Consider the following 22,446-nt stretch of genomic DNA (forward strand, 5'->3'; position numbering starts at 1 on the left):
TTTTATTTTTTTTTTTTTTTTTTTTTTGGTACCAGGCATCCAACTCAGAGCCTTATGCTAGTAAAGCAGGCGGCAGCACCACTGAACTAAATCCCTGGCCTGTTAATTGAATATTGATGCACAGTGATTCTTTCCTCCAACTTTAATCACATTTGGTTTGCTGTCCATTTCTTATTGCCATTGATAACCATCTTGGTGTCAGAGAAAAGCTCAAAACACCTAGAAAAGTGAAAGATCTATCTAATATAGGCACTACCACTTTTATAAGGATTGAAAAGTATCTCCTATTCTAGGTATTATGGAAATAAGAATATACTCATAGTTCTAGTTTTGGGCCCAGTGAAAATACATATATATATGGCTTTGCTTTATCATTATTTTAATTTTAAAGTTGTTTGTTTGAGAAAGGGGCTCATTAAGTTGCCCAGGTTGGGCTTGAACTTGTAGTCCTCCTGCCTCAGCCTCCCAGAGTGCTGGGATTACAGGAATGTGCCACCACACACAGCTAAAAATACTTCGTTTACTATTGCCTAAATTAGTAATGTTAAAACTGTAACTAAAATTTTGAATGTTTTTAGTACCAATATCTACTCTTGCTAAAAATATATATTAAATCCAAAGAAATGTGACTTCTCTGAGCTTGACATATGCTGGCTGTATCTCATGGCAAATAAAAATTATAAATGACTTATTACCTTGTAGCCATGGCATGCTTGAAGTTATTCTTAAGTTTTTGGTTAGAAACAATCTCCTGGATAAAGAATTGTGAGTGATCTCATCAGTACATTTCTAAAAGCAGAAGTCAGAAAACTTGCCCCTGATTGTATAAGATAAGTAAGGATATCCAAGAGAGCCCTCTGTAGGATTTAGATTGCTTCTTCGATGGCTGGCTAGATTTTGATCAGAGCACAATTCCCATTTATAATTGTCCCATTTGGTGACTTAATAAAGGTCAAAATTGGGTTTTTGGGTTTTCTCCATTGATTGATTGATTGACAGGGTCTCACTGTGTAGTTTAGGCTGGCCTTGAACATATAAGTGATGGGATTATAGGTATGTTTCACCACACCCAGCTCTTCTTTTGGTACCAGGGATTGAACTCCAGTCCTTGTGCTTTTGAAGCAGGCGGTGGAACCAGTGAGCTAAATCCCTGGCCCGAAGGAGTATTTCTTTCTTTCTTTTTGTTTGGTACTAGGGATCGAACTTGGGTCCTTGCACTTTTAAGGCAGTGGCTGCACCACTGAGCTAAATCCCTGGCCCTCCCAGCTGTTTTTTTAATCAACAAAATGATATGTATTTGTCATGTAGACATCAAGTTTATACTATGGAATGCCTAAATCAAGTTAATTAACATAGCATGGCCTCATGCTTATTTTTTATGGTAAAAACACTTAAAATTTGTACTCAGTACTTTTCAAGAATGGATTGTTTTTTTAGCATCTGTCAGGTCCTGGGTTTAGTCCTGGTACCTGAAAACAGAAAACAGCAAAAAGCATTGTTATGAATTATAGTCACCATGTGATGTAGTAGATTCTTTTGAATTGATTTTATTATATAAAAATATGGCTTCTCTTTTTCTTATAAAATTCAAGGTTTTTAACATTTAGAAATAAAATGATTTAAATTGTGTTTCAACCTTTAATTTTCTCTGTCAGCTCTTAGCTCTCTAGTAAATATTCTTTCCCTCCTTCCAGAATACTTTTCTTACTTCACCAAAATGCTAAAACAGTGCAACCCAATTATTAAATAAGTACACCCATTAATTTGTGACTATGACCTTTTAAGCTTTCTGAATCCAAGAGAAGGTAAATAATAGAGTTACTTCTAATGTGAAGCAAACACTGAGCCGGGTAGCCAGTGATCAGAATAAGACTTTTGGTGTTTCCTAGACACTTGAGTCTTCTATGTAGATTTTCTTTAAACCAGGGAGTCCCAGGTAGGCAGTGTGTGCTGTATTTTGTTGACAGATATGTGATCTTTATATATGGTTATTTATTAGCAGGATGAATAATTAGCAGTGAACTCTTGAGGAATGAACTGCATTTGAAATGGTTTGTGGCCAACCAACCAAACAAACAAATAAAAAAAGAAAACACCAAGGGAAGACAGTTTTAAAAAATCATGTAGTCTTTTATCCATTTTATTTTGTTTATTTTGAGACAAAGTCTCATTGTGTAATCCAGGCCAGCCTTGAACACACTGTACAGCCCAGGATGTCCTAAAATTGTGTGATCCTCCTGCCTCAGCTTCCTAAATTCTGGGATTATGAAAATTTTTAGGTTTTCATTAAAATACTATAAAATGGTATTGTGGCATGATCACATTCTTTTGTAAAGACAAAAATGATTTTGAAAATCTACATGTACACACAGCATCCAGCACTACACATATCAAATGGTCAGTAACTGGCCATTTGCTAGGGGTTAGAATTGAAGCATGGGAAGAATTACCGTTTACTTTCTACAGCTCTATGTTTTGGGTTTTGTTTTGTTTTGTTTTGTTTTCCTGTGGTACTGACCCCGTGACTGTCACACTGAGCTACAGTCTCTGCCCTTTTTAAAAAATTTTTGAGACAGTATCTCATAATGTCTAGGTCTCTAAATTGCCCACACCGGGCTTGAACTTGCAGTCCTCTTCTCTCGGCTTCTCAGGGTGCTGGGATTACAGGTGTGTGCCACCGCACCACCTGGCTATAATGTTATGCTTCTTAAAAATCGGTTGAATATACTATGCTTTTGAATTTGTCACAGTGAGTTATAATTTTTTAAGAAAATTGTTGTCAGGGACGCTGGGGGTTTGGCTCAGTGGTTCTGCCGCCTGCCTTGCAAGCACAAGGTCCCAAGTTTAATCCCCAGTACAAGAGAGAAGGAGAAGAGGGAGGGAGGGAGGGAGGGAGGAAGGAGAGAAAGAAAGGAAAAGAAAAGAAAAGAAAAGAAAAGAAAAGATTGTTGTCAGTTGTAATCTTAGCTACTCAGGAGGCTGAGGCAGGAAGATTAAGTTTTGAGACCAGCCTGGGCAGCTTAGTGAGACCCTGTCTCCAAAAACAAACAAGTAAAATAAAATTAGGGAGTGTGGCTTACTAGTAGAATGCCCCAGTACCACAGAAAAGCAGAAAGATTCAAAGTTGAAGAGGAAAGCAATTCATAGTATATCATTTAGTAAAGCCCACTGAGAATAATGATTTCTGGATGGCTGAATACTTAACAGAACATAGTAGTAGTTTCCAAAATCTTTACTTTTCATGGGTCTGAGTTCTGTGTACAAGATCTGAAATCATTGTGCTCTCAACATATTTTGCAGACAGGTATTGGTCTGCTGATTTTAAAGCTAGTAAATGTAAGCACTAGCGTTGCTGCAAATCTGAGATCACATCATTACAAGATAGAACGGCATTGGTGAGTGGGGTGTGGGGTGCATGTCTGAAATACCAGCCTCAGGCTTGGGCTGGAGGAGTGGGAGTGTGGGTCTTGGGCTACATAGCAAGACTGTCTGAAGGAAAAAAACAACAAAAATCAGGGGTCAGCATACCTGAGGACCAAATCTGGCTGCCACCTGTTTTTACAAATAAAGGTTTATTGGACATAGCCACATCATGGCTGCTTATGTGCTGTAACACCTGAGTTCAATAGCTATGACAGATGTCCTGTGGGCCATTCAACATAAGCTATTTATTATCCAGACCTTTATAGAAGAAGTTTGTTAGCACTAAGATGCCGTTTTAAACACTGTTTCTATTTATTACGCTTACTGTTTTTCTTTTTTTTTTTTTTTTTTGAGACAGGGTCTCCACTACATAATTCAGGCTGACTTTGAACTCAATTTATAGCCCATGCTGGCCTTAAACTTTCAGCAATCGTCCTGCGTCAGCCTTCTGCTTGCTGGTACTACAGGCATGCATCACCTCGCCCAGTGAGGTTTTAAAATTTTTATTAGTACATGTTTACAGTGCTAATGATTTCATTTATGGGGAATTGATACATGTGCATAACGTCTTTAATTTTTTTTTTTTTTTACTTCTCTCTCTTCCCTTTCCTCTCCCCTCCATTCTCAGGCCCCTTCCCATTTGCAAAAGATCTATCTCCCTGTTTCCTATTACCTTTATTTTACTCCTTATTTATACTTTTTTAGGCTTTAGAGGAAGAGCTAGAGACAGATCAGGATTCAGAACTGAACTTTGCTACTTACTAGCTTTGTAACTTTAGGAAAGTTTGGTGTACTCTGGTGTGGAAGTTGGGAATTGTAATACCTAGATCACAAGAATGTGAGGATTAGCTAATAATGTCAAATAAATGGCTACTTAGTTAAACACAATGGCTTTACTCTTCTTTCTCGAGCATGCTGAAAGTTTTCGGGAGATGGATGTGTGGGCAATGCTTGTGCTGCTGTTGGGGATGGAACCTGAAGCTGTACTGGAGCTATACCCCCAACCCCTAGGATTTTTTTTTAAGTAAAAAGAATTTGAAAGTTGGGATTCTGGTTAGGGAGTGAGTGGCTTTGGAGGTTTTAGCCTAGGGGCAGCAGTTGATAGATACACTGAAATCAAGGCATTTGAGTGGATATGAGAAGGAAAAGGAGGAGGAGTAAGGACAAGGAGGAATCTCAAATCATAGACTAAGGACTTCTGGAGAGGGAGCCAATTAAGTGATAGGTATTGATAAGATGAGGAACTAGCCAGGGATGTAGGGTCACAAGTTCAAACCTAGCCTGGGCAAGTTAGTGACTTAGTGAGACACTGTCTCAACATAAAAAATACAAAGGAACTACTGGGGATGTAGCTCAGTGAAAAGGCCCTGAATTCACTTCCTATTACTGCAGGGAGAAAAGAGATGATGAGAACCTGACTCTCATTTTAAGGTAATGGTAAGGAAGTGCTCAAAGACAGAGATTAAAGATTTGCTTTTTTTGTGTGTGCCGTGGATTGAACTCAGGCCCTTGTGGGTGCAAGGCAGGTAGCAGCGCCACTGAGCTACATCCCCAGCCCAAGATTTATATTTTGATCTTTCTTTTTTAATCTTAGTAAATATAGTGAAATTTTGTTGCAGTGTAGTATATAATTCTATATTATTGCTCCTAGAGGATTCTGTATAAATGGTAGGTAGATTTTAGAACTTTAACATCATAATGGGCTGAAAAGATTGTATTAAACTGCTGGGCGTGGTGGTGCAGTCCTGTAATCCTAGCACTCAGAAGGGTGAGGCAGGAGAATTGCCAAGAATTTGAGGTCAGCCTGGGCTATACAGTGAGACCCCATCTCAAAAAAAAAAAGAAAAATCATGTTAAGGTTGTTCTGTTCATAAAAATTTTCTTAGTATTTTAAGTCACATGTGGTGGTGTTGGATAAAAGAATTCCTCATAAGAGAACTATTAAAAGATCACCTTCTTAATCATTAATATTATATAATTATTTTATCATGAAACATTTACAAAAAGTATTTTTGTGCTGAATACATTGGACATGATTTAATCTCTCCAAGATTCAGGGAATCATTTTGAATATTATATAGTTCTGTGTCCCTCAGTTCTTCTCATTTTACCTTTTGGCTTTCTGTAAAGAGTTTCTAAAACTATTCTGAGAGTGTTGAATGAGTCTAAAGTAAATCAGTCTGGCTTGGCAGTGACTATTGATTTCCACCTCGTTTCTTGGAGGTGTTGTGGACTGGAAAACAATCCAAGGTGGGCATGCTCTTGTCTCCATAGGTAGACATCATCTGTGGCGATCACCTGCTGGAGCGGTACCAGACTCTGAGGGAGATCCGGCGGGCAGTAGGGGATGCAGCAATGCAGGTGGGTCTCGGGCCATGTCGCGCTGTGCCATATAGACACGAGGGATTCCATCTTCTCAGTAATGTTTTTGTACGGAACCTACAATTCTTAACATTATCTGGACCACAAATAATAGTTATAGCTAATATTTATGAAGTGCTTATTGCATTTCAGGCACTAATTTAAGTAGTTTGTATGGATTTACCTTCCCCCTTTGTTCTTTTGTTGTTGTTGTTGTTTGTTTTGTTTATTTAGTGTTTGGGTTTTTTTTGTTTTTTCTTTTTGTTTTGTTTTGTTTTTTGTTTTTGAGACAGGGTCTCACTGTGTAGTTAAGGCTGACCTGGAACTCACTATGTAGCTCAGGCTGATCTTGAATTCACAGTGATCCTCCTGCCTCAGCCTCCCAAGTGCTGGGATTACAGGTGTGCACCACCATGCCCAGCCTGGTGTTTGGTTTTTTGAGACAAGGTCTCTTTGTAGCCAGGATGGCCTTGAACTTGAAATCCTCAAGTGCTGGGATTACAGGCATGTATGTGCCTACATGCCAAGTCTTTTGGCGCCGGCTGCTGCTTCTCATTATTGCTATTATTATTTTATTTTATTTTGGCTGTGCCAGGGATAAAACCCATGTCCTTGCATGGATAGAGTCTCCCTGTGTAGTCCAGGCTGGCCTCAAACTTACTGTTAGCACCAAACTAGCCTCAAATTCCAGCAGTCCTCCTGCCTCAGCTTCCCAGGTGCTGGGATCACAGGCATGCACCACACACCAGGCTAGGAGATCCTGGTTTCTAAATGCCGTTATTTTCCACTAGAAAAAAATGTGACCAGGTGGACCAGAGCAGGGAAAACAAGATGAGCCAAGACACTTCTTGTCTATTAGAGGTCTGTTTATTTTAACAATTTCAAAATTAATCTAATGCATCAATTGTGATTGAAATTAACCTATATTGATTTCCTTTTTTAATGCCATTTCCTTCCTATTTTAAAATCATTAAAAGGTTGCTATGATTAACCCAAGTCAACTTGCTAGATAATTTAAAACAGTTTATCTTTAAAAATCAACTTGATGGGCCGGGGATTTAGCTCAGTGGTTTGGCTATCTGCCTTGCAAGTGCAAGGTCCTGAGTTCGATCCCCGGTACCAAAAAAAAAAAACAACAAAAAAATCAACTGGACAGGGTGGGGGATGTAGCTCAGTGGCACCATGCTTGGCAAGCACAGGGTCCTGAGTTTAATCCCCAGTCACAGATGAAATTACACAGTTTCTAGAAATCAGACAGTTTCTATGATTAAACATTAATGACAGTACAACATACTGGAACTTACGGGATGCAATGAAAGCAGTCCTATTAGGGAAATTTATAGGGGTGAATTCCCATATCAGGAAAACAGCAGTCTCAAATAAACAACCTAATGTTGAACCTCAAGCTTCTAGGAAAAGAAGAACAAGCCAAGCCTAAAGCTCATATGGAGGAAATTATAAAAATCAGAGCAGAAATTAATACAATGGAGACTAAGGAAACAATACAAAGAATCAAAATGAAGAGTTGATTCTTTGAAAGATTAAATAAAATTGACAAACCCTTAGCCAACCTTATCAAAAAAAAAAAGAAAGGAAGAAAGAAAGCTCAAATCCACGTGGTTAGTAATGCAAAGGGTGAAGTCACAACAGATCCTGCAGAAATCCAGATCATCAATACCTACTTTGAGAACCTGTATTCTTTTTGGTTTTTTTGAGACAGGGTCTCACTATGTAGTTGAGACTGAACTGGAACTCACTATGTAGCCCAGGCTGGTCTCGAACTCACAGCGATCCTCCTGCCTCAGCCTCCCGAGTGCTGGGATTACAGGTGTGCGCCACCATGCCTGGCTGAGAACCTGTATTCTAATAAGATGGAAAACTAAGGAGAAATGGACTGATGCTTAGATACATATGAATTACAAAGCTGAATCAAGAAGATATAGAAATTCTAAATAAACCGGTATATCAGCTAATGAAATTGAATATGTAGTTAGAAACCTACCAACGAAGAATCCCTAATGTATTCATAGCTGAATTCTACAAGAAATTTAGAGAAGACCTAATGATGCTACTCCTCAAACTTTAATGAAAATTGAAAGGGAAGTAGCTGGGCGTGGTGGCGCACCCCTGTAATCCCAGCACTTGGGAGGCTGAGGCAGGAGGATCTCGCTGTGAGTTTGAGACCAGCCTGGACTACATAGTGAGTTCCAGGTCACTCTTAACTACATAGTGGCATCCTGTCTCAAAAAAGAAAAAGAAAAAAAAAAAAGCAATACTCCTAAATTCATTCCTGGAAGCAAGCGTTAACCTGATTCCAAAACCAGAGAAGGATCCAAACGAAAGAGAAAATTACAGCTTTCCAAGCAGTGCAAGGACCTGAGTTTGATTCCTGGTACCAAAGAGAGAGGTGGGTGGGAGAGAAAGAGAATTACAGGCCAATCTCCTTAGTGAACATAGATGGAAAAATCATCTTGACAGCCAGGCACAGTGGCACACACCTGTAATCTTAGCTACCTGGGAGGCTGAATCAGGGGATCACAAGTCCAAGGCCAGCCTGGGCAACTTAGAGAGATCCTGTCTCAAAATAAAAAATGAGAAGGGCTGGGGATGTAGCTCCATGGTAGAGTGCCCCTGGGTTCAATCCACAATACACATTGTGTGTGTGTGTGTTTCCGGTTTCCACTAAATTTGACATCTGTTTTATTTACTTTGAGATGAGATCTTACTATGTTGCCAGGCTAGTTTCATATTTCATTTCATCCTCCTGACTGCTAGCACTGCAAGTGTGTGCCACTTTCTTCTTTTCTTTTCCCACCCTTTTCATTTTCTTTTAGCCTTTTTTTTTTTTTGGTTTTTTGAAACAGAGTCTCACTATGTAGTTGAGACTGACCTAGAACTCATTATGTAGCCCAGGCTGGTCTTGAACTCACAGTGATCCTCCTGCCTCAGCCTCCCAAGTGCTGGGATTACAGGCATGCACCACTACACCTGGCAGAAAGGTCTGTTTAATCTCTCAGAGGAGAATTATAAGGAAATTATCACATTTGTATTTTTTTTATACCAGAGATCGAACTCGGGTCCTTATACTTGTGAGTCAGGTGGTGGAACCACTGAGCTAAATCCCCAGCCCTTCTTTTAGCTTTTTAAGACAGAAAAATTATAAAACTAGTACCGAGAGGTCCTCTGTAGATATTACCCAGCATCCTTTAATATTAATATCTTAGATAACTATAGTATAATTATGATATTAAAACTATGAAATTAATATCACTTTAATACCTTTAGCTAAACTGCAGACATTCAGATTTTGCTACTTTCCCTATTATTGTTTGTTTTTCCTCCTACAAGCAAATCTAGGATTTTGCTTTGCCCTTTGATATCGTGTCTTTTGTCTTCTAAGTTCTGCTCTCCTTTCTTGTCCTTCATGGCTATGTACCCTAGCCCAGGCTGGACTTGAAGTCGTGGCAGTTTTCCAGCCTCCCAAGTGCTGGGATTGCAGATGCACACCACCATGTCTGGGAACTCAGCCTTCTATTTACTGAGCACTGATCTGGACCTTCCACTCCTATCTATGTATGATACTTTTGTTTAACCTGTTTTTTTTTTTGTTTTGTTTTGTTTTGTTTTGAGACAGAGCCTCACTGTAATCCCAGTTGGGTTCAAAATTGCAGTCCTCCATTCTTGGCCTCCTTAGTGCTGGGATTATAGGCACATGCCATGAGGCCCAGCTTAAAGTGTACTTTCTTTCTGTGGGCCTCCTAGGCAAAAGCTGTACTGTAGCGCGACCCTGGGGACTAAACCCAGGGCCTTATATTGTTAACAAATACTCTGTTATTGAGCTACATCCTCTGCCCCAGACTTTAATGTGTAAACAGAACTGGTCAGAGCTGGTCATGCTAGCACATATTGTAGTCCCTGCACTCTGGGAGACTGAGACGGGGGATCACAAGTTCAAACCCAGCCTGAACAATTTAACAAGACTGTCCCAAAACAAAAAATAAAAATTGGTGGGGATGTAGCTCAGTGGTAGAGCGCTGTGGAGTTTGCTCTCCCGTACGGCAAAAAGAAGGGGTGGGGGGTCCTGGGTTCAATCCTGGCACTGTATAAAGGAAAAGCAAAGACTACTACTGGTCACTTTTCATATGGGCAGTCCTTCAGTTTGGATTTGTCATATATTTCCTCATAACTAGATTGAGGTTATACATTTTTTACAAGAATGCCATAGAAATTAATACTCCTTTCTCAGTATATCATATCAGGAGATATATCATATTTCTTGGAACTGGAAGCTTTTTTCCTGTAATTAATAAATATTTGAGTGGAATACTTTAAAACTGTATGTGTCCTATTTCTCCTCAGTTTTATTCTCTAATTTTCCCAGCCATCAGTGTATCTTACAGATGAGGAAGCAGTTGTATAGACATGAGTTACTTGCCCAGTTACTAGTAGTAGGATCAGGATTCACTTGTTGAAAAAAATTGAAATTAAACCTTAGACTCTTAACAAAGGTAGATGAATCCTTCTGATGATTGAGTATTGCCACATACTTTTAGAAATAGACCACTATACTAATAATTATATTTTAGTAACAAAGAAAAAAGCAATTAAAAAATTCATTAGAAAAGTAAAACTTTCCTACCCTAGGTAAAGAATATTTTGTGATAAAATCAAAATTTTTCCTGAAAAATTTATGAGGTCAAACTTCAGAAATCTTAGAAAAGATTATTATCTTTTTAAAAAAGTAAGCTTGATTCTCAGCATGATGGTGCACACCTGTAATCACAGCACTGGTGGCTTGGGTAGGAGCGTTTCTGTGTTCAAGGGACTGTGTTGTGAGTTTGGAGCCAAACTGGACCATTGCAAAACCCTGTCCTAGGAAAACAAACAAACAAAAAAAAGTGAGTTTGATTATAAATGTAAGATTCTAGAAGTAAATCCCAAACTCAGTAGGATGGGTAGAAAATATGATTTAGCAAGTTATTCATAGAGCTCTATTCTTGACACATGGGGAGAAGTTTCATGGAATCTGAAGACCTTTTAGCTAAATGAATGGTTTATTGCTCTGAAAGGGAAAGCTAGGATGTAATGAGGGAGGGAATGGAGGGGCCGGGGCTAGGCAGTCAGGGAATAAGATGATGATGGACCTTGTAGGCAGTGCTAGAACTTGGCTTTTAACTGAGTATGGTAGGAAACTATGGATGGCACAGTGGTGAGCGCTAAATGGAAGCAATACAGTCTGACTTAGCACTGTTGAAGAGCAGACGCCTTCTGGCTCTGTGAGTGTGAGTAACTTCTAAACAATAAGCGTTTATTTGGCTCCTGATCCTGGTGGCTGTAAGGTCCAGACAGCATGGTGCTGGTGTCCTGCCCAGGATCGTGCGACTGAGAAGTGTAACAGAACCAGTAGCCTGTGGAAGGGGCACATATACAAGAGAGTAAGCTGAGATAGCTGAACTCGCTTTATATAACAGCTCGTTCTTGAGGGAATTAATCCGGTACCCTGAGATCTAACCTACTACCTGAGACAGTGTTAATCTGTTCATGAGGGTGGGGCCCCTGTGACCTTCTGACTTTCCTCCGGACTCCACCTCTGAAGGGTCTCCCATCTCAGACCATCATACTAGGGACTGGACCACGCTTTCAGCATGTGATGCTTGGGTTTGGGTTTGGGTGCTTTAAACAGTGTAACTTTAATGTCAGATTGCCTTCTTTATATGCATACATCTTTTCCCTGTGGTGACTTAGAGGAACTAGCTTCAAGCCAATATAAATATTCCATAAATATTTGTCCATTTGGGTATACATCTGTTGCACAGTACTTCACATCTTTGAGCAAGAGAAACACTGGATATGAAGAGTAAGCATGATACAACTAACTGGGTGCAGTGAGAATCTGCTCTAAGTATTTGTTTCTCTGGGGCAAGGGCACCACAAACCTGTTCAGTTGTGGAAACCATCCTTAGAATTCAGAGGGCCTTTTCCCTGTTTAAGCAGTACTAGCTTTTGAGCCCAGGACCTACAACACTTTAGCCTCTAAGGAGCTACATGCCCAGCGTATGCCGTGAATACATGGGGAGTAGGCCAGCCTCAGCTACATAGTGCACTCAAGGCCAGCATGAACTATATAGGGAGACCCTACCATGAAGAAACACAAACCAAAACAAAATAAAAGGGCTAGGGACATAGTTCAGTGTGAAGGCCCTCAGTTCAGTCCCTAGTACCTTGGAGGGGTGGATACAGACCCACAAAAAAGCAGGTAAAAGACATGGAAACACAGCATCTGGACTGCCTAAATAGCATTAATTTGCCCACCAGCCCCCTGAGTGCAGTATTCAAGGAGGAAATAATATATAGGATTTATTTGGGGCTTCCATTAAATGGTTAAGAGTTTCAAAGTTTTATCATGTGGAATAATAGAAAGCTTGCATTTATGTGGAATGAACATTTCTTAAACAAATCCATGATACTTTGTGATAGTTGAGTCTTTTTTTTCCCCAAATAGACCCAGTGCTTAGTAGTATGTTTAGTAGTCTATGAAGAAGGCAAGCTTTATTCCTTTTAGTTCTTTTTAGAAAACTAGTCATAAACAATCCTGCTTAATGGTGTTTACATGATAGTCACAGAATTGGCCCCTGGGAGTCATTAAAGGACACATGGAGGGGCTGGTTATAGCTTAGTTATAGAGCTCTCGCTCAGGTTGCTCAAGGCCTTGAGTTCAATCTCCAGCTCCACCAGAAAAAAAACATCAACTGCTAACTTGGCAGGTGTGGTGGTGGTGTATGCCTGTAGTCCTAGCTACTCAGGAGGCTGAGGCAGGAGGCTACTTGAGCCCAGGTGTTTAAGGCCAGCCTGGGCAATATGGTGAGACCCTGTCTTGTAAAACAAAAAACAAAAACATTGACAGTGGAGTGTTTGTTGATGAGGTAAGTTTATAAGCAGGCATATTTGTCTTTGACCCTTTATTTTCTTTAAAAAATCAAAGAATTTCACATTAATGTTATTTTTTAAAAATGACAGCTAAGGGCCAGGGATTTAGCTCAGTGGCGCCATCTGCCTGGCAAGTGCAAGGTACTGAATTCTATCCCTCCTACTGGGGTGGGGGCGGAGAAGGCAACTTTGATTTTCAAAAAACTGAAAAATAGTCTTTCCCCACTTTTCAGGATGGTCTGCTCGTTCTTCATTACGGTCTAGTGGTTTCTCCTCTGAAAATAACTTGAAGAGGCAAGGAGGGGAAGAAAGTAAAAGGAGGCTTCTGCAGGACTGCATTTCACCAAAGATTTCCACAGAACATATCACCACCACCCCTTCATGCTGTCAAGACTTAGTGGATCTGTTTTTAGCACCAGGATACAACTTGGGACGTGGAATACATCTGTGTCATTGGAGACCATATAAAAAGCACCAGAGCTCAGGGAAAATTTTTCAAAACATTGAATTTAAAATTCCTTGTGATTCCAGATACTTTGACATCGATTTTCGCTTCCGGTCTTTGAAGTGAATTGGTTACTCTGTCAAGTGTATCCCTTTCAAGTTGGTGGTTGGGCAGGCATCTTTTTGAGGAAAGGAAGTGTGCTGTGGACAGAAGGCTCGGAGCCAGCCGTTGCTCAGCCACAAGGTGCAGAACGCAGAATGGCGGGCCGCTTTTGAGCTTTCGCACGTTGCCATCATCTTTTGAACTTGTGTCTGTTTCGTTCATCCTAGCAACACCACTGTGCAGGTGGTATTCAGTCCTAAAACAGATGGGTCACCACTATTCTATGTGAAGAGGCTGTTTCCTATAGGGTTTATTGCCTGCGCCAAAAGCCTTCAGTTTAATGAGATTAACATGTTTCACAATAAGAGGTGCTTATTTGTGGTTATGTTTTTAATTTTATTTGCATTCAAAGTATGGTTGTCACCTTGTAATGACATTGCTCCTGAAAGTAATAAAAAAATTCAGGTGAATTTCAGAAGTTTACAGAATACTTGTTATTTCCTCAGTAAACCAGCTTAATGTTCATTTTCCCATTATTTTTCACTGGGATAAAGAATAAGGATTTTGAGAGCTTTTCATGCACAGAGTTGAGTTTTAAACATTATTTTGCCTAAAATTAGCATTTCAGTGCTTTCTAAAACAAATATTTTATAACTTCATTTCATAGCAAAATTACCAAACCTGTATAGAAACTCACAAAATTAAAGGCTGGAAAATTGTTTTGTAATGAACTTGTGAATTGTGTGTAAATCTCTTCTAACATTTAATAAAAACTTATTTTAGCCTATTTTTGACTTGTGCTTACTGTGGATTTTTTTTTTTTTTGGTACCAGAGATCGAACTCAGGACCTTGTGCTCGTGAGGTTGCTGCAGTGCCACTGAGCTAAATCCTTGACCCTACTGTAGATTCTTAAAAAATTAACCAGAGCCCTTGAAGAGACAAGGTATCCAAATCAAATTATTCTTTTTTGGTGGTGGTACTGGGAAGGGAACTTACTCCCTGGCAGGACTCGGACCCGGGCCAGCTGCTGCCATAGTTATTGTTTTATTACGGCAGAACGACAGATCAGAATCCACAAGGGAAGGCCCACAGCGTGGGATCCCAGTTGACTTCTCCTGGAGCAGTGGTGCAGGTGGCGGTGTGGACGTGGGCCTCTGGCCAGCAGCTCTGTGTGATGGCAAGAAGCTTCCGCAGGGGAAGCTCGCCCAGTCCCTGTACCCAGGCGTTTACTGGGAGTCGGTCAGGCAGCAGTGGTGCCCATGGATCGAGCGGGTGCTCCTGCACACAAGTCAGGAGGTGCAGTGCAGGGCGGGCCCTGGTTGTACAGCAGGCATTCGCCATAGTGGTCCCTGTGGCCCAGGAGCTTGGGTACGGAGAGAAAGCCTCAAGTTAGCAGCCCCTCACTGTATGATGTCACATCAGAGATCCAGGTTTAAAAACCAGGATAAGAGCCAAGGTGGTGGTGGACACTTACATCCCAGCTACATGGGGGCTGAGGCAAAAGGATCATCTGGGCCCATGACTTCTAGACCAGGGACATAATAAGACCCTGAGACTCCTTAAGAGAGGGAGGAGAGCTAGGACACAGCTCAGTGGTAGAGCTCTTGCCAGAGAGGTAGCCCACAGTTCATAAAAAGCTTGATCTTCGGTAGCCGGCTACAATATCCCATTTTTAACAAGAAAGTTTTCTGGAGAAAAAAAGATAAATGTTTAAAGATTGTTGTCTTTAGTACCCAGATGTGGTTGTTTTCAAGCACAAAGATAATTTAGCCAGCTGTTCCTGCAAAATGTTTACCTCCACTGAGGCTCACCATAGGCTTTGAGTAAGTACTCACTTTCCCCGTTTTCCCCAAGAAACTACCCCCACTCATGAGTTAAAGTAACTGGAAAATGCTTATTAAGTAGAATAGTAAATACTTCTGCAGTGAAGTTGAGAGTGTTACACATTGACTTAGTCACTTTCCTTGTTGCTGCGACAAAATACCCAACACTCAAGCCATAGGAGGAGGGGCTTATTTTGGCTCGTGTTTAATTCCAAGGTCAGCTGGCGCCCAAGCAGGATGGCATAGCGGAAGGGCCTGGGCAGAGCAAGGCTGCTCTGCACAGCCAGGAAGGAGAGGGCCAGGGACGGAGGAGCCGGGAGGCATATGCCCTGCACCCCTATTGGCCTCCTCCAGACAGACCCGGCTCCTAACCACAGGTCAGCTATGAGGCACTCCCACGGCCCAGGAGTGCACCGGGCTCTCGGGGGACAGCTCGATATGAACCAGAGCAGTGTTGTGTGGACAGTGACAAAAGGGAGGGGGTGGCCCAGGGTCCCAGAGCCCAGCCTCCTGGGTTCTAGCATCTTGGAGAACCTCACACAGTTAAAGTGCTTGCAGAACCACAAAGAGGTCTTTCCTTTCCTCTGAACTTCTGTCCCGAGCTTAACCTAAAATTGCATAGATCTAAGTACTTGACCTGTTGTATATCCATTGTACTTGACCTATTCTTACAACTAGGCAGCACATTATGTAACTCGGGAGGCCGAGTTATTGGCTTGCAGATCTGTACCTACTCCCCACACCAGTGAGTTTGCAGTCTATGGGCTTCACCAGCAGAAATAGGGCTTCAGATCAAGAGAGTTCATGGTTGCAGACTCAAATGCATCCCTTGTGCAGTTCTTGAAGGGCTGAGAGAAGGGTTTCCCGCAGAAGGCAAAGCAGGGGGGCCAGGAGGGAGAGGCCCGGGCACAGAACAAGAGCAAGGTTTGTTTAAAAAGGAAAAAATGAACAACAAAAGCATTAAAAACTCACACACATACACAAAGGGGAGAAAAGGACTGAGTGGTTGCTTTTGTTAAATTGGAGATGTGCGAATGTACTCAAGGGGAGGCTGCGGAGCTTACACTGGATGTGTAAGCCTCATGGATGCAAAGGTGACTGCACTTTGGGAGCTGTAGCTGCCTTGATATTGGAAGCTAGGGCCAGGTAACAGGCGGGTTGGGTGAGTTCCTTTCCTGGCTTCTCCCCTGTTTCCTGGTTGCCAAGATGTGAACAGTTTTCTCTCTAGTCCCTTCCACCTTCCCTTCCTGCCTTGCATTCAGCCAACTATGAACTAAAAGTGTGAGCCCAAATGAGCCTGATCTTCTTTAAGTCACAGGCGTTGGGTAGCGCACCTCAGTGACAAGGTGTGGCCGACAGCTGCGGGTCAGACAAACGGGGAGGCACAGGCTCTGTGTTCACCCACTCAGTTGTCCCCACCCTGCCTCAGCTGGAAGTGACCGAGCCGGGACAGGACTCAGCCCTGCTGCCCTGGCAGGCCCAGCAGCAAGTGAGAGAAGATAGTCTCTTCAGGAGGAATTATATCCAGAGCGAAAAAAAAAATTTCTTGGTACCAGGGATCGAACTCAGGACCTTGTACTTGCGAAGCAGGCAGCAGAACCACTGAGCTAAATCCCTAGCACCCAGAGCAAAGCTGAATGGCCATATCTGCCCAGAATTTCACGAAGAAGAACATAAGAAGCACAGATTCTGTAGGCTAACGAAAGCATGGGGTAGCAGGCAGGTCCTCGTGTCTGCTAGATCCTGTCTGGTGGTGTTGAATGAAGGCACCCAGAAAGATGCTTGGCAGGGTGTGTGCTTGGCAGCCTTCTCAGTGCCTCCCTTCAGGGCCACCCTAGTCCTCTCCTCTGGCCTTGAGCTTCCCCTCTGTGTCCACTGCACCGCCTTTCTCTCTACTTGAATCGAATACATCCTTCTTGTTCTGGGGACAGAACTCAGGGCCTCATGCATGTGGCCAAGTGCTCTACCACTTAGCTACTTCCCTAGGCCTTTTTATTTTTGTTACAAGATCTCAATGAGTTGCCCAGTTGGCCTCAAACTTGGGATCCTCCTGCTTCAGCCTGCTGAGTAGCTGGGATTACCAGGCCTAGCTAGAATGAAATATATGCTTATCCAGTCTCGGGCAGTCCCTCCACTGGACTCCAGGCTAGCACAGACCTGGCACGTACTTTCCCTCTCCTGCAGTGACTTGGATAGAATTCTGGAAGCGGTGCTGGGGACCCAGTGGCTTGTCCTAGTTGGCTCACCCAGAACGTGTGCCGGTTCATTCCTAGGTGGCATTCTCACCGGGCTGCTGGGCCATGGTTGCTTATCAGATGTGTGGGCTTTGTTAACATTTTTATTGTGTTTCTTCTCATGGTTTCAGCCACTGTGCTTATTTTGTCATCTTGAAAACCTCTAGCAATAGAGGAGGTTCAAGCAGGCACTGATTCTCAGTGTTCACCTTTGTTTTCTTTTGTAGAACACGACTTGAGTAGATCCTCACATTTTCTCCTTTTTCGATGTATTGTGTGTGTGTGTGTGCGTGTGTGTGTGTGTTTTTAAATCTGGCTTCAGAAACCTTTTATGGAGGACAAAGCAAACAATGGGCTAAAAATATTAGAGTGAAGGGAGGCTGAGAAAACCAATAAAAAAGTAGGCAGCTCAGTGATGAAATAAAGACATGTAAAAGTTATTATTTATACTTAAGGCAATTTTAAAAGTGAAGTCTAAACCAAAAAGCATTTACACAGCATTGTAAAAAACACTGAAATAATTTGAATTAAAAGAGCTCGGTTATCTATGAAAGTCTGTACAGCAGGGACCTGTTTCCAGCAGGTAAGCCTGTTTACAAATAAGAACCTCTTACTCTTGAAACATGGTCCTGTTTTGTGACAAGGTCTTGCTACTTTATAGTTCAGGCTGGCCCTGAACTCACTGTGTAGCCCAGGCTGGTCTCGAACTCACAGTGATCCTCCTGCCTCAGCCTCCTGAGTGCGGGGATTACAGGTGTGCACCACCACACCCAGCTCATGGTCCTTTTAAGAGACTGTCTAGCTCACACCCTTGTAGAGTTAGCGCAGGCCTCCCTGCCCCAAATGAACTCCAGGTGGAGCTGTCCCCTGGAAAACTACAGGCACTGCCGTGTGAAAGCCTGAGTGTAGGGCTTGTGGCTCATTCAGTTTATATCTATAGTGACAATTAGCAGGCACTCGATGTTAAAATGCATGAATGTTAAAATGATTGTATACCACATTTACAATTTTGAACATTACCACCTTTACCCATCCCAACTTAAAACACCAAACTGCTGCCATGTGAGCATGGTCTTCACAATGTAGTGCTTTGGGGACTTTTTAATGTAAGTGATTATCCTACTTTGAATAATTTTCACAGTAATTGTACAAATGTAGCATTCTCCTTGGGATGGAAAACTTGCTTGTGACATCATTCTTTTCCTTTTTTTCTTTTTGTTACCGGGGATCAAACTTGGGACCTTGCGCTTGCGAGGCAGGCTCAGTGCCCCTGAGCTAAATCCCTGGCCCATTTTCCTCTTTTTCAAAAGTGCACCTTGTAGCGCCAGCTGCTTTTCCCCGAAGGACTTCTTGGTTTTGGACGAACATTCTGGCTGTCCGCATCATCATCAAGCTCTGTTATTTCTTCTCTTTATTTGTGGAACTGGAAGTGGGTTTGTTTTGGTTTTCTTCCTCACGAATTCCTTGCAGTCTGTCTTTCCAGCCATTGCAGTTGCCAGTCATGTCTGCTCATCAGATTTAGGCTTCTCCTGGAGGCGTTCAGGGTCCCGATGAGACAGTAAGTCAGCCCGGGCTCCGTCACTGCCTGCTCGGGCTTCCCCGGGGGTGGCGGGAGCTCTTTCCCACGGGGCCTTGCCGATCTCTGGAAGTCCCTCCCCTGCCCCGAGACCTGACTGGTGCCGCTGCTGCGGCCTTGGCCCTGCGCTCAGCTCGGGAGATCTCTGTCTGTTCTTCGTCAGAGGACTGGTGCACATGGAGACCGGTATCCCCTCCCTGGCTTCATGTTCAGCGTACTCCTCTCAGTTTCCGGAACCCCTGCTCCTGGAGTGCAACCTGCAGCATCTAACCGTGCTTCTACAGACGCTTCTGGGACGCCTGAGGAGCCGCCCCAGCAGACACCCTCACTTTCTCGCCTTGTGTCTTGTACTAGCCCCGCCGTGGAGCGGCCCTCAGTCCGGCTCTTTCACAGTCTCTTCACAGCGTTGACAACGCTGCCATGGCTTCCCAGAGTCCTTGTCAGGAACAAGATGGTTGGCCAGTCGTGAGCAACGAGCGAGTATCTCGGGGTTCAAGGTGATGAGAGGCTGGTGCAGCAAACAAGGCTCTCTGCTACCTGTCTGGGGGTCTGCAGAAACCTTCGGAGAAAGAGCAGAAATGGAAGCAAAAAAGCTCATGGGTTCCCACCAGTCTGGAGATGAGGTTTGTTGTGCAAAATCTCGGGGTTCATGGATCAAGTGAGTAACTGAAAAGTGAAACACCTCTCTGGCTCTTTCTTCTTTTGCTTCTTGAGCACTGTGGTTTCCCAGATGTTCCTTCTGTGGAACTTAACCATCACGTCCAGAGACATCTTAGCTGCAGTTGCATTGCTGCCCTCAGCACGGCATACATGAAATTCTGTAGTACTATGCTCACTTTATTGTTCTTGTGTTTTGCATTTATTTTCTTAATATCAGCCACAAAATGTAAAGTCTTTCGCAGAAGCCTATCATGGCAATGCAGAAGAAAAACCTCCAGCAAACTTGATGGACCGATGAGATTCTTATTTCTCAGCAACATCAAAGCTTTGCAAAATGTGATTTGCAGATCTGGCTCTCAGACAGCGTGGCTGTTGGAGAGAAAACCCTTTAGCTCTTGAGACAAGCAAGTTGCTTAGATGTCCGAGTAGCAGTGGCCGACCTGTGCCATAGACATCACCAGCTCTGGCAGTTCTCTGCTGGGTTCGTTTGGTTGTAGCTTGAAAATCTCCACGCCAGACCAGATCCGTGAGTGCCACAGGTGGCTGGGCAGCTTGCAGACTGGCCCCTCGAGGAGCAGTTCCAGAAAAGCTCGCACCCAGCTGCGGCTGGGACTCCAGCTCCCGAGCCTGGCTGGAGATGGCACATGGGACGCCCGGCACTTCCTGCCATGCTGACTTCTAAACTGTGTCTGCTCAAAACTAGACCGGTGAAATCTGAATCTTATAACCTACATAGATTAATAGTCCTCTCTCAAATGAAATGCCGTATCGATCTCTTGAAAGCCGGCCAAGTGTTAACTTACATGGAATAGATATGATGTCTTAATCTTGACTGCACTGTTTTTTTGTTTATTTTTTGATTTTTTGGTACCAGGGATCAAACTCAGGTCCTTGCACTTGTGAGGCAGATAGAGGAACCACTGAGCTAAATTCCTGGCCCTACTGCATTGTCTTTTCCGGGTGCTGTCTGTGGATTTCCAAGGCTGTTTTTTTTTGAAACAAGGTCTTGCTGTCTAGTCCAGGCTGGCCTTAAACTCCTTATGTAGCTCAGGCTGACTCCAACTCCTGATCCTCCTGCCTCAGCCTCCCAAGTGCCAGGATTACAAGTGTGCACCTCCATACCCAAGGGTTCTAATTATGAAATTATTTTTATTGAAATGAACAAAGATTTTCTTGTTTCCAAAGAAAGTTTTCCCAAAAGGAAAACTAGTTAAATGATGTTTTAAATTAGAAGATGAAGACAAAGATTGCCCAGAGCATAGATTTTCCCTAACAAGACATAAAGGCATAGTCACGTAACAGCTAAAGGCATGAATTATGGCACCATGCTGCATAGCTATGAATCCCAAATTCGCTGCCTATAAACTATATGATCTTAGACACATTCTGTAATTTCTCTAAACTTCAGTTTTTCTTACCTATAAAAGGGGGCAATGGTACCTACCTCACAAGGTCATCATGAAGCTGGGGGGGGTGGTGCATGCTTATAATCCCAGCACTCTGGTAGGCTGAGGCAGGAGGATCACAGGTTTGAGCTCAGCCTAGGCAATTTGGCAGCCTGGCAAGAACATGTCTTAATAAATCAAGGGCTGGGGATGTAGCTCAGCGCAAAGACTCTGGATTCAGTCCCCAGCACAGAAAATAACAGGAGCTCCTCACAAGAACTAAGCAAATACTGGTCTGTGAAGAACTCAGAACTATGCCTGGCATAATCTGTCAGTCCACATATGGTCCTTAAGTAGTCACTTCCCAAAGTGCTTTGCTTTGTTAGTTCCTTTTGAGTGACAAAGGGGATGAGATTGAGGTTGAATCACCTTTTCCCTGTCTTCCCGTGTATCTTCTCAGTGTTAAGCCAGTATTGATCAATGACCTCGTGTGTGTGTGTGTGTGTGTGTGTGTGTGTGTGTGTGTGTGATCTTGATGATTAGTATTACGGGATTCTGCTTTCTCCCTAATTCTAGTATTGGCTCTTCTGCCTCTACTTTAGTCTAGATTATTCCATGGACAGTTTGAGTTGCTGAAGAATCCTTATTATTGAGCTAAGTTCTGGTTTAAGATAAAGGATTGTTTAACCCTGGAGGACATTGGGAATTTTTTATATCCTATATGAATCCTTACACTAGGAGATCAAAGATGAATGTTATACCTTGCTTTTATTCATACTTTATGGCATAGCAGATAATTTGTTTGTTTTAATAAGCATTTCAGGTGCCTGTCATCCCAGCCACTTGAGAGGCTGAGGCAGGAGGATTACTTGAACCTAGGGGCTCAGAAGCAGCTGGGCAACACAATGAGACACCCTGTAGTTTTTTGGGGTTTTTTTTCGGTACTGGGGATCGAACTTGGGTCCCTGCGCTTGCCAGGCAGGTGCCAGAACCACTGAGCTAAATCCCCTGTGTTTTTTAAAAAAAACATTTCTAAGAATGATGCTTTTTTTGCCATGTGGGACAATCAGCAGTTGACTAAAACCCGTTACTAATTGTATTCCCAACTCCAGCCTTACACAAATGATTTTGGTTACACTCTGCCGAGCATTCTGTAACCCGAAGGGTGGAGGGAGAGCTGGAATGAATTGTGCAGGACCCCGAGCAGGGACCACCTGTCTCATCAGGGGAGAGAGCAGCCATCTGGGACCCAAGGCTGTGAATCAATGGGGAAGGAAACCCTGAGAGCCCTTCAGGATTAATCTTCATTTTTCTTTGTAGTCCAAGCTACAAAAAGTCACTGAGGCATTGCAGAAGCATAAATCTTTAAAACTCTGCCGTGTGCTTTCTTCTGCTTTATTATAATCCCACTGTGCATGTGCTTGTAAGAAAGACTACAAATCTAGCCGGTCCCACCCCCACCGAGTACGCTTGTGACATCTCATCATAAAACATGGGGCACTCAAATTG

The 22,446-nt window shown here is 42.7% G+C and overlaps 1 protein-coding gene across 1 annotated transcript in view; it reads left to right on the forward strand.

Annotated features, from left to right (window-relative positions):
* Positions 1-13,844, forward strand: part of Pcgf6 (polycomb group ring finger 6) — a 38,287-nt gene extending 24,443 nt beyond the window's left edge. The window contains exons 10-11 of the mRNA XM_010626516.3: positions 5,698-5,784; positions 12,945-13,844. Of these exons, the coding sequence (XP_010624818.1) occupies positions 5,698-5,784; positions 12,945-13,001 (144 nt within the window). The 3' untranslated portion in view covers positions 13,002-13,844. The remainder of the gene's footprint in view (positions 1-5,697; positions 5,785-12,944) is intronic.
* Positions 13,845-22,446: the final 8,602 nt, after the last annotated feature.

This window comes from Fukomys damarensis, unplaced genomic scaffold, assembly GCF_012274545.1.
Source record: "Fukomys damarensis isolate Sample0158 unplaced genomic scaffold, DMR_v1.0_HiC HiC_scaffold_8, whole genome shotgun sequence".
Taxonomy (NCBI): domain Eukaryota; kingdom Metazoa; phylum Chordata; class Mammalia; order Rodentia; family Bathyergidae; genus Fukomys; species Fukomys damarensis.